The sequence below is a fragment of the Oncorhynchus tshawytscha genome, linkage group LG22 (genome assembly GCF_018296145.1).
Source record: "Oncorhynchus tshawytscha isolate Ot180627B linkage group LG22, Otsh_v2.0, whole genome shotgun sequence".
NCBI classification, from domain to species: Eukaryota; Metazoa; Chordata; class Actinopteri; order Salmoniformes; family Salmonidae; genus Oncorhynchus; species Oncorhynchus tshawytscha.
Window position 1 is genome coordinate 38,207,136 of NC_056450.1, and position 11,945 is coordinate 38,219,080.

General features: G+C 44.3%; 1 protein-coding gene across 1 annotated transcript; it reads left to right on the forward strand.

The window, feature by feature from the left end:
* Positions 1 to 6,858: 6,858 nt before the first annotated feature.
* LOC112237711 (perforin-1) lies at positions 6,859 to 11,424 on the forward strand. Its single transcript, XM_024406312.2, has 3 exons — positions 6,859 to 7,166; positions 7,476 to 8,032; positions 9,906 to 11,424. The coding sequence occupies exons 2-3, from the start codon at positions 7,500 to 7,502 to the stop codon at positions 10,945 to 10,947; spliced, it is 1,575 nt and encodes a 524-aa protein (XP_024262080.1). The 5' UTR covers positions 6,859 to 7,166; positions 7,476 to 7,499; the 3' UTR covers positions 10,948 to 11,424.
* Positions 11,425 to 11,945: the final 521 nt, after the last annotated feature.

The following is an 11,945-nucleotide window of genomic DNA, read 5'->3' on the forward strand; positions in this document are numbered from 1 at the left end:
CACCACCCACCCTCACAGTACCATGTCAACAACACCCACCCTCACAGTACCATGTCAACAACACCCACCCTGACAGTACTCTGTCAACACCACCTACCCTCACAGTACCCTGTCAACACCACCTACCCTCACAGTACCATGTCAACAACACCCACCCTCACAGTACCATGTCAACAACACCCACCCTCGCAGTACTCTGTCAACACCACCTACCCTCACAGTACTCTGTCAACAACACCTACCCTCACAGTACCCTGTCAACAACAACAACACCCACCCTCACAGTACCATGTCAACAACACCTACCCTCACAGTACCCTGTCAACACCACCTACCCTCACAGCACCCTGTCAACAACACCCACCCTCACAGTACCATGTCAACAACACCCACCCTCACAGTACCATGTCAACAACACCCACCCTGACAGTACCCTGTCAACAACACCCACCCTCACAGTACCCTGTCAACAACACCCACCTTCACAGTACCATGTCAACAACACCTACCCTCACAGTACCCTGTCAACACCACCTACCCTCACAGCACCCTGTCAACAACACCCACCCTCACAGTACCATGTCAACAACACCCACCCTCACAGTACCATGTCAACAACACCCACCCTGACAGTACCCTGTCAACAACACCCACCCTCACAGTACCCTGTCAACAACACCCACCCTCACAGTACCCTGTCAACAACACCTACCCTCACAGTACCATGTCAACAACACCCACCCTCACAGTACCCTGTCAACAACACCCACCCTCACAGTACCCTGTCAACAACACCCACCCTCACAGTACCATGTCAACAACACCCACCCTCACAGTACCATGTCAACAACACCCACCCTCACAGTACCCTGTCAACAACACCCACCCTCACAGTACCATGTCAACACCACCCACATTCCCACTACCCTGTCAACAACACCTACCCTCACAGTACCATGTCAAAACACCCACCCTCACAGTACCATGTCAACACCACCCACCCTCACAGTACCATGTCAACAACACCCACCCTCACAGTACCCTGTCAACACCACCCACCCTCACAGTATCCTGTCAACACCACCCACCCTCACATTAATCTGTCAACACCACCCACATTCACACTACCCTGTCAACAACACCCACCCTCACAGTACCATGTCAACAACACCCACCCTCACAGTACCATGTCAACAACACCCACCCTCACAGTACCCTGTCAACAACACCCACCCTCACAGTACCATGTCAACATCACCCACATTCACACTACCCTGTCAACAACACCTACCCTCACAGTACCATGTCAAAAACACCCACCCTCACAGTACCATGTCAAAACACCCACCCTCACAGTACCATGTGTCAACACCCACCCTGACAGTACCCTGTCAACAACACCCACCCTCACAGTACCCTGTCAACAACACCCACCCTCACAGTACCCTGTCAACAACACCCACCCTCACAGTACCATGTCAACAACACCCACCCTCACAGTACCCTGTCAACAACACCCACCCTCACAGTACCCTGTCAACAACACCCACCCTCACAGTACCATGTCAACAACACCCACCCTCACAGTACCATGTCAACAACACCCACCCTCACAGTACCATGTCAACAACACCCACCCTGACAGTACCCTGTCAACAACACCCACCCTCACAGTACCCTGTCAACAACACCCACCCTCACAGTACCCTGTCAACAACACCTACCCTCACAGTACCATGTCAACAACACCCACCCTCACAGTACCCTGTCAACAACACCCACCCTCACAGTACCCTGTCAACAACACCCACCCTTACAGTACCATGTCAACAACACCCACCCTCACAGTACCATGTCAACAACACCCACCCTCACAGTACCCTGTCAACAACACCCACCCTCACAGTACCATGTCAACACCACCCACATTCACACTACCCTGTCAACAACACCTACCCTCACAGTACCATGTCAACACCACCCACATTCACACTACCCTGTCAACAACACCTACCCTCACAGTACCATGTCAAAAACACCCACCCTCACAGTACCATGTCAACACCACCCACCCTCACAGTACCATGTCAACAACACCCACCCTCACAGTACCATGTCAACACCATCCACCCTCACAGTACCCTGTCAACACCACCCACCCTCACATTAATCTGTCAACACCACCCACCCTCACAGTACCATGTCAACACCACCTACCCTCACAATACCCTGTCAACACCACCCACCCTCACAATACCCTGTCAACACCACCTACCCTCACAGTACCATGTCAACACCACCTACCCTCACAGTACCCTGTCAACACCACCTACCCTCACAATACCCTGTCAACACCACCCACACTCACAATACCCTGTCAACACCACCTACCCTCACAATACCCTGTCAACACCACCCACCCTCACAGTACCCTGTCAACACCACCCACCCCCACTCCAACATCAGTGACCCGTACCAGCAGTTCAACATAGCTTCTCTCCCAAAGGAGTACACGTTCAACATCAGTGACCTGTACCAGCAGTTCAACATAGCTTCTCTCTGCATGGCTCTTCAGAGGAGGTGCGGTCAGCCCAGCGCATCACCTTGAGTCCTAAAGTGTGCCCAAGGTGATGCGCTGGGCTGACCGCACCACCCCCTGAAGAGCCCTGCGGTTACGGACGGCGACGTTGCAGTACCAGGCGGTGATACAGCCTTATGCTCTCAGTGGTGCATCTGTAAAAGTTAGTGTGGGTCTTAGGGGCCCAGCCGAATTTATTCCGCCTCCTGTGGTTAAAGAGGTGCTGTTGTGCACTCTTCACCATGCTGTCTGTTGCTAATCATCTACAGCCAGGGGCGTAACTTTGGTTTTATAAGTGGGGGAGGCATAAAATACACAGTTGGAGTTGGGAAGTTTACATACACTTAGGTTGGAGTCATTAAAACTCGTTTTTCAGCCTCTCCACACATTTCTTGTTAATAACAAACTATAGTTTTCCGTGGTTGTCCATATATTTATATATTTCAAAATGCCATTCTTTTACTTTTAGATTTGTGTGTATTGTTGTGTATTGTTAGATATTTATTGCACTGTTGGAGCGAGGAACAAAAAGCGTTTTGCTACCCCCACAATAACATCTGCTAAACATGTATTTGATTCAAGTGATTTAATTTAATTTGATTTGACCAAACCAGACCATAGTCTAGAAAGGATCCCAGAAATTCTGTCCTTCACTGGTCTCCCTCTGCGTGACTTGGTTCATGACACCAAGGTGAGGGATAATCTACAAGCAGCTATTGGTCAGAATGTGACAGACAATGGGATTGAGAAAAACAAGACAGAACAGACACCTTGTGGGGTGAGTTCTCCCAACCTGTCTCCTGATTGCTGCCCTCTGTTGGTAGGGAGAGGCAGACTGACTGTCTTTGTAGACCATGGGTTCAGTATAAGGGGTGATGAGTGCACCATGGGTATGGTCTGATGGGTGATGAGTGCACCATGGGTATGGTCTGAGGGGTGATGAGTGCACCATGGGTATGGTCTGAGCGATGATGAGTCCAGGTCAGTACAGGGAAACCCACATTGTTAAAAACACCTGTGATCCATTTTGACTTTGGCAATGTAAACACCCAGTCCACTCCAGCGCTCCAGGTGTGGGATAAGCCCCTATATAAAGCTCCGCCTTATCTCAGTTCACTGGTCACGATGGCAACACCCATCCGTAGCACGCGCTCCAGCAGGTGTATCTCACTGATCATCCCTAAAGCCAACACCTCATTCGGCCGCCTTTCCTTCCAGTTCTCTGCTGCCTGTGACTGGAACGAATTGCAAAAATCGTTGAAGTTGGAGACTTTTATCTCCCTCACCAACTTTAAACATCTGCTATCTGAGCAGCTAACCGATCGCTGCAGCTGTACATAGTCCATCACTAAATAGCCCACCCAATTTACCTACCTCATCCCCATACTGTTTATATTTATTTACTTTTCTGCTCTTTACCTGCACATGACCATCTGATCATTTATCACTCCAGTGTTAATCTGCTAAATTGTAATTATTCGCCTACCTCCTCATGCCTTTTGCACACAATGTATATAGACTCTTTACATTTTTTTTTGTTTTTTTCGACTGTGTTATTGACTTGTTTATTGTTTACTCCATGTGTAACTCTGTGTTGTCTGTTCACACTGCTATGCTTTATCTTGGCCAGGTCGCAGTTGTAAATGAGAACTTGTTCTCAACTAGCCTACCTGGTTAAATAAAGGTGAAATATATATATATATATTTTATATAAACACAACCCCCCAGGTTGGTGATATATAAACACACAGCATGGGAACCATTATCATCACCGTCTAACGCTCCAGGTGTGGTATAAGCCCCTATATAAACACAACCCCCCAGGTCAGTGATATATAAACACACAGCATGGGAACCATTATCATCACCGTCTAACGCTCCAGGTGTGGTATAAGCCCCTATATAAACACAACCCCCCAGGTCAGTGATATATAAACACACAGCATGGGAACCATTATCATCACTGTGGACTGAACCATGGTACTTTCTCCTTCTCCCTCACATTAACTTGTGACAAACACCTGACTGCTCCTAAGTGTGACCGTTGTGTCCCCATCCCAAACTAGAGGGGAATCAATCGAGAGGCGGATTACGGTGAACTGACAACCAGTGTTATTTTATCCTTTGAGGAGGAACCTAATCTCAGTCATGAGTCATATTTCCAAAAGTATATTTTCAGACATTTCCTTCTTGATGCTTCCATTAGATTCTTTACAACGTACAGGAGTCTGCATTCTGTTTAACGTTTTTATGAATGAACTTGACACAATTGTCAATTTTAACCGCTAGTATCTAGTCCATGCCTTTTAACTTTTTGTTTGAACTATTTTATAATCTTACATTATATATAAAATAATCTGTTCAGGATTTCCCTGCCTTTTGTTAAAATCTATACATCTTTCTCCTGTCCTGTAACATCTTCGTGTCAGATATAATATAAGATGAATATCTCATCATGTCTGTAGTTTCCACCTTGTTTGCCAAACACACACGCACGCACGCACACACACACGCACGCACACACACACACACACACACACACACACACACACACACACACACACACACAAACACAAACACAAACACACACAAACACACACACACACACACACACAAATTGCTTAATCAGCGTTATTCTGAGTTGAGTGGACGTCAAAAGGACAGACGCTGAGCTAATGTGTGTTTACTCAACAAACTCGGCTCAAAGTCAGTTGAATTTCAACAAGTTTGTTCAGTAAAATATTCCTGTTTGTTCAAAACAGAATTTTCATTGGTCCTACTTAAACAAAACATTTCATTGTCCTACTTAAACAAAACATTTCATTGGTCCTACTTAAACAGCAGGTTGATTTTCAGAATCTATATGAATCTATGTTTCAATACCTGTGTTTTTGCATTTACTTTGATTGGTTGATTAATCATGCTACACAATAAATAGCATACCTTTATCAAAACAAATCTAGTCTGTTAGTAGATGGACATATTGCACCCGTTAGTTACTGAGATGGCTGTTCCAGTCTAAACCAATTATCTAGTCTCAATAACACAGGCGGCTGGTGGCACCTTAATTGGGGAGGAAGGGCTCATGGTAATGGCTGGAGCGGCATAAATGGAATGGCATCGAACACATTTCCATGTTTTCAATACCATTCCATTCACTCCATTCCAGACATTTATTATGAGCCATCTTCCCCTCAGTAGAATCCTGTGGTCAGTAAACAATCTTCCCTGGCAGTCATTCTGAATACTGGTTGCAGGTTAATTAGAAGTTCAAATTGTTGAAAATCCTCACTTTGTGCTGGATTCCGATAGAAATAACACATCACCTTGCAAGCCAGCATAATGTGACTTGCGGGTTTGATGTGACCTGTAAACCAGGAGTTTCAGACCACTGCGTTAGGGTGTAACTAGCCCCTCAAATAATGGCCTTATGATACATGTAATGTATTTTCATAAAGAGTTTAATTTGAAAGAAAACGTGTCCACTTAAACACTCACTTGGTGAAGGCTACGGTACTGAAATCATTGACTACAACAATGATATCTCTGCCACTAACAAATACAGTCACGGGTGTTAACTACAATTCACTCAAAAGGCACTCTGGGTAATATGCGAATAAGTTAGAATGAATTCTCCAACTGACCTACTCAGGGTTGCTTTTGACATGGAGATGCCCTGCAGGCCAATGACCTCAGAGAGTTTGATTTGCCATGCCCATGAAAAACACAATGCACATGAGGATGGTCCAGAAAATGATCAGTAGAGTCTCTGTAAGTTATAACCACATCTTTGGGAATCAAAAAATAATAATAATAATTGCAAATTAGACATCAATGTCTATGTCCCACTTTTGTGATTATTTATTTATTTTGAACAAACATTCCACTGTTTACAACAGGGGTCTGGATATTTATTTTGAAGCCCCAGATGTGTATCATTGACCCTAGTTAGATTACAAACAATATGAAAACAGATCATATCGTATCCTCTGTTGAATCAATAAGAAGAGATTTGATGAGATCTTACCACTGTGGGAATAATTCAAACTGGATACAAGTGGATAGAGATTGGGCCAAGTACAGAAAGCATGGGGCAGCAGGGTTAGAGCATTGGACTAGTAACCGGAAGGTTGCAAGTTCAAACCCCCGAGCTGACAAGGTACAAGTCTGTCGTTCTGCTCCTGAACAGGCAGTTAACCCACTGTTCCTAGGCCGTCATTGAAAATAAGAATTTGTTTCATAACTGACTTGCCTAGTTAAATAAAGGTAAAATAAAATGAAATACATTTTCAACAGGAGATTTACACACAACAACAAAAAAAGTATTCAGCTCTGTATGTGACTGCTGACAGTTTTGTTGGTGCTTTATGATGTCTGTCATTACTCTACACTACGGTTAATCATTATTAATTGTATTTTTCCTGCTGGTTTGCCAGATATGTAGAATCAATGCATAAACTCCGTTTCCCACCATGCAGTTTGTAACACGATAAGGAGCCAGTCTTTGTTTACTCTGAGAGCTGGTGGGTACAGAGATCATTTCATGTGGACATGAGAGGACAGAGAGATCTGCTGTGGATTTTACGTTGTAAGTATTGACAGCCATAGGACAACTGGGGAGAGAAGGAACATTTATCAAATCATATTAATAATACATCTAAACGTTTGAGTATTTTATGAACAATATACTGTCTAAAATGAACTACTTTCTTTTTTTAAAACTAAGTGTTTTGGTTTTAAAAGACTGAAGTAATAGTCGTTGTGTTGTGGGAAGTATAGTAGAAGACAGTGGAATCAAAATGATCACCTTCCTCAGCGGAACCTTTTTCTCACTTGTAGAATCAAAAAATCAAAAAAGGAGAGTGACAACCTTCGTTATTTAAATCCTCTCTTCTAGATTGACCAATCAGGAGTGACAACGATGACAGCATCGGTCGTCCTCTCTCCCGTGTTCCACCCGGTGTTCATGGGTTTCCTGGCTCTGTCGAGCTTGGATGGAGGGTTCACCTGTCGTCTAGGGACCCCAGAAGAATGCGCCAATTGTTCCTTTGTGCCTGGCTACAAACTGGCTGGGATGGGCTATGATGTTGTAACACTGAGACAAAAACGGGCCTCTGTGTTTGATGTCAACAGTTACTTGGCTAACTCCTGCATGGTATGTGTGAACCCACTGACAGGAGGTGAGCTTCAGAAACTCCCCTTGCATATGAAGGACTGGCGCGCCGAAAGTGACTGCAAGAGGAAGACTCTGAGTTCCTACTACTACTCTGTCAGCTCTCTTGTGGATGATATAGCCTTCTTTATAGAGAATGACTGGAAGGCCGGGCTAAAGCTGGAGAATGTAGACCTGCAGTTAGCAGGCAGCAAGTCCAAGGTGTACGGCTTTGCATCCGCACACTCAAACGCAGACAAGTCTTCCTTCTCATTTCAACAATTTACCTGCTCTGTCTACAGGTCAGGCCATGTATCATGATGTTTGTGAGGTCATGTATATTTCAATTCTAAGTGCTTGAAGCAATTGTGCAGCACTCTCTCAGCGCTTTCAGCAAACTTTAGCCATAAAATGGCTTTTGAAACACCTAAAATAACAAATGTAACCATCTAGTTTGCTGTTTCCTAGAGAGAAATAATGTATATATAGTTCCTCCTTGGATTAATTCATCCCATCAACAAGTTCAATATACTTTTGAAAGTTGTCCTTTTTTAGAATTCACTTTGCAAATTCTAAGCAGGTGTTTTCAGCTCTGAGGGTCACAGTCATGCAGATTTTCAGCATGACCTTTTATTAAGCAGAGACATCATTTCCAGGGAGGGACCAGACTTGCTCTCCAGCCAATTAGTAATATTAATTGATCAATTGCATACCAGGGCGAAATGAAAACCAGCAGGACTGTGAAACTGTAGGGCCTGAATTGTGCCCCCTGATATACAGGAGATTTGTACATTTCTTATAACTGCCCAGTTAACAGCCACTCTAACCCTCTTTTAGTTTCAGTGTACCCAGTTAACAGCCACTCTAACCCTCTTTTAGTTTCAGTGTGCCCAGTTAACAGCCACTCTAACCCTCTTTTAGTTTCAGTGTGCCCAGTTAACAGCCACTCTAACCCTCTTTTAGTTTCAGTGTACCCAGTAAACCCCTCTCTAACCCTTAGTTTCAGTGTACCCAGTTAACAGCCACTCTAACCCTCTTTTAGTTTCAGTGTGCCCAGTTAACAGCCACTCTAACCCTCTTTTAGTTTCAGTGTGCCCAGTTAACAGCCACTCTAACCCTCTTTTAGTTTCAGTGTGCCCAGTTAACAGCCACTCTAACCCTCTTTTAGTTTCAGTGTACCCAGTAAACCCCCACTCTAACCCTCTTTTAGTTTCAGTGTACCCAGTAAACCCCCACTCTAACCCTCTTTTAGTTTCAGTGTACCCAGTAAACCCCCACTCTAACCCTCTTTTAGTTTCAGTGTACCCAGTAAACCCCCACTCTAACCCTCTTTTAGTTTCAGTGTACCCAGTAAACCCCACTCTAACCCTCTTTTAGTTTCAGTGTACCCAGTAAACCCCCACTCTAACCTTCTTTTAGTTTCAGTGTACCCAGTAAACCCCCACTCTAACCCTCTTTTAGTTTCAGTGTACCCAGTTAACAGCCACTCTAACCCTCTTTTAGTTTCAGTGTACCCAGTTAACAGCCACTCTAACCCTCTTTTAGTTTCAGTGTGCCCAGTTAACAGCCACTCTAACCCTCTTTTAGTTTCAGTGTGCCCAGTTAACCGCCACTCTAACCCTCTTTTAGTTTCAGTGTACCCAGTAAACCCCCACTCTAACCCTCTTTTAGTTTCAGTGTGCCCAGTTAACAGCCACTCTAACCCTCTTTTAGTTTCAGTGTGCCCAGTTAACAGCCACTCTAACCCTCTTTTAGTTTCAGTGTGCCCAGTTAACAGCCACTCTAACCCTCTTTTAGTTTCAGTGTGCCCAGTTAACAGCCACTCTAACCCTCTTTTAGTTTCAGTGTACCCAGTAAAACCCCCACTCTAACCCTCTTTTAGTTTCAGTGTACCCAGTTAACAGCCACTCTAACCCTCTTTTAGTTTCAGTGTGCCCAGTTAACAGCCACTCTAACCCTCTTTTAGTTTCAGTGTACCCAGTAAACCCCACTCTAACCCTCTTTTAGTTTCAGTGTACCCAGTAAACCCCCACTCTAACCCTCTTTTAGTTTCAGTGTACCCAGTTAACAGCCACTCTAACCCTCTTTTAGTTTCAGTGTGCCCAGTTAACAGCCACTCTAACCCTCTTTTAGTTTCAGTGTACCCAGTAAACCCCCACTCTAACCCTCTTTTAGTTTCAGTGTACCCAGTAAACCCCCACTTAGCCTGGATTTCCAGCGACGCATAGCTTCTCTGCCACACCACTACACATCCAACAGTGAGGCGTACAAGGACATCATTGATACCTACGGAACTCACTACATCAGTGATGGAGACCTCGGAGGGATGATGAAGAGGGTGACTAGCATTCGCACCTGTCTAGCAGCCCTAAACAAGGTCTTTGTGTCCGACGTGGAAACATGTCTGAGTATGGGGTTGGACTTGGACATACCTGTAGGACTGCCCGTAGACTTAGGGCTAAACCTTTTGGGTGGACAATGTTCGAAGGTCGCTACCAACTCTGACAGTGCAACAGGGTACAGCATGGGCTTCTTAAGTCACCACACGGAAGTGAACGGAGGGAGAACCTTAAATGGAGTTGCTTCTATGAGAAAAGCTAATATAGATAGTTTCGTAAAATGGATAAAAAGCCTAAATGAGTTTCCGGAAATGGTATCCTTCTCCCTGCAGCCTCTATATCAACTGGTTGATGACAAACAGACGAGCGCTGATCTACAAACAGCTATTAGTCAGTATGTGATCGACAGCGGGATTAAGAGAATAAAGACAGAGAATCAAGCATGCAGGCATTCACCTGACCTCTCTGCTGATTGCTGCCCCCTGTTGGCAGGGAGAGGCAAACTAACAGTCTTTGTGGACCGTGGGTTTAGTATAAGGGGTGATGGGATGGCCGAACCAGAGGTTTACGTCAAACTGTGGTGTTCAGGTCAGCACAGGCAGACCCGCTGGATCACTACCTATGATCCACTTTGGCATACACATTTCAACTTTAACTATGTAAACACCCAGTCCTCTCTAGAGCTCCAGGTGTGGGATAAGGACCCAGGGGAACGTGACGATGACCTCCAGGGTGGGTGTTCTGTAAACCTGGAGCAGGGGAGCCACGTGCATAGCTGTGGACTCAGTAATGGGAGTTTCACATTCTCTTACACATTAACTTGTGACAAACACCTGACTGGTGATAAATGTGACCAATATTACCCCTCCCCAAACTAGAGGGGAAATCAGTGAAAAATCGCAGTTAATCCAGAACTATAATGTTGTGTGAATTGTTACGTACTCTGTCCACGAGAGAGTGATAGTGACAGATTACAGTAGGATAATAATATATACAATTTGACCTTTGAAACATTTTACATTTTTTCTTCAGTCTTTTAGATCATCGTATTTTATGTATGTAACAATCAGTGGTGTAAAAAGTATTCAATTCTCATACTTGAGTAGTACTTTAAAATTATTTTTGCCTAAACTACTTTACAACACTGATAACAATGTAGGAGAACAGTCATGAAAAATTATTCATTGAAATTATTCATGAAAATGAATGAAAGCACTTCTGTAATGTAGCATTTTAACCACTAGAGGGAAATGTAGTCCTTAGTTATCCTTTAGTTGTATCAGATGTTGCAGCATGTTTCTCATGTGATGGGGAATACGACCTACTTACTACATAATAAATTCTTCTTCTTCTGATTGTTTTAGCTTTTGTATTTATTTCAAAGAGGGTTGTAAAGTACACTGAGTCTACAACACATTATGAACATCTCTTTTCATGACATAGACTGACCAGGTGAATCCAGGCGGAAGCTATGGTTCCTTCATGTTATAATTAGTTAAATCCACTTCAATCAGTGTAGATGAAGAGAAGGAGACGGGTTAAAGAAGGATTTTTAAGCCTTGACACCATTGAGACATGGATTGTGTGTGTGTGTCATTCAGAGGGTGAATGGGCAAGACAAAATATTTAAGTGCCTTTGAACGGGGTATGGTAGTAGGTGCCAGGCGCATCGGTTTGAGTCAAGAACTGCAACGCTGCTGGGTTTTTCATGCTCAACAATTTCTCATGTGTTTATAAGAATGGTCCACCACCAAAAGTACATCCAGCTAACTTGACACAACTTTTTAAGCATTGGAGTCAACATGGGCCAGCATCCCTGTGGAATGCTTTCAACACCTTGTAGAGTCCATGCCCCTGACGAAATGATGCTGTTCTG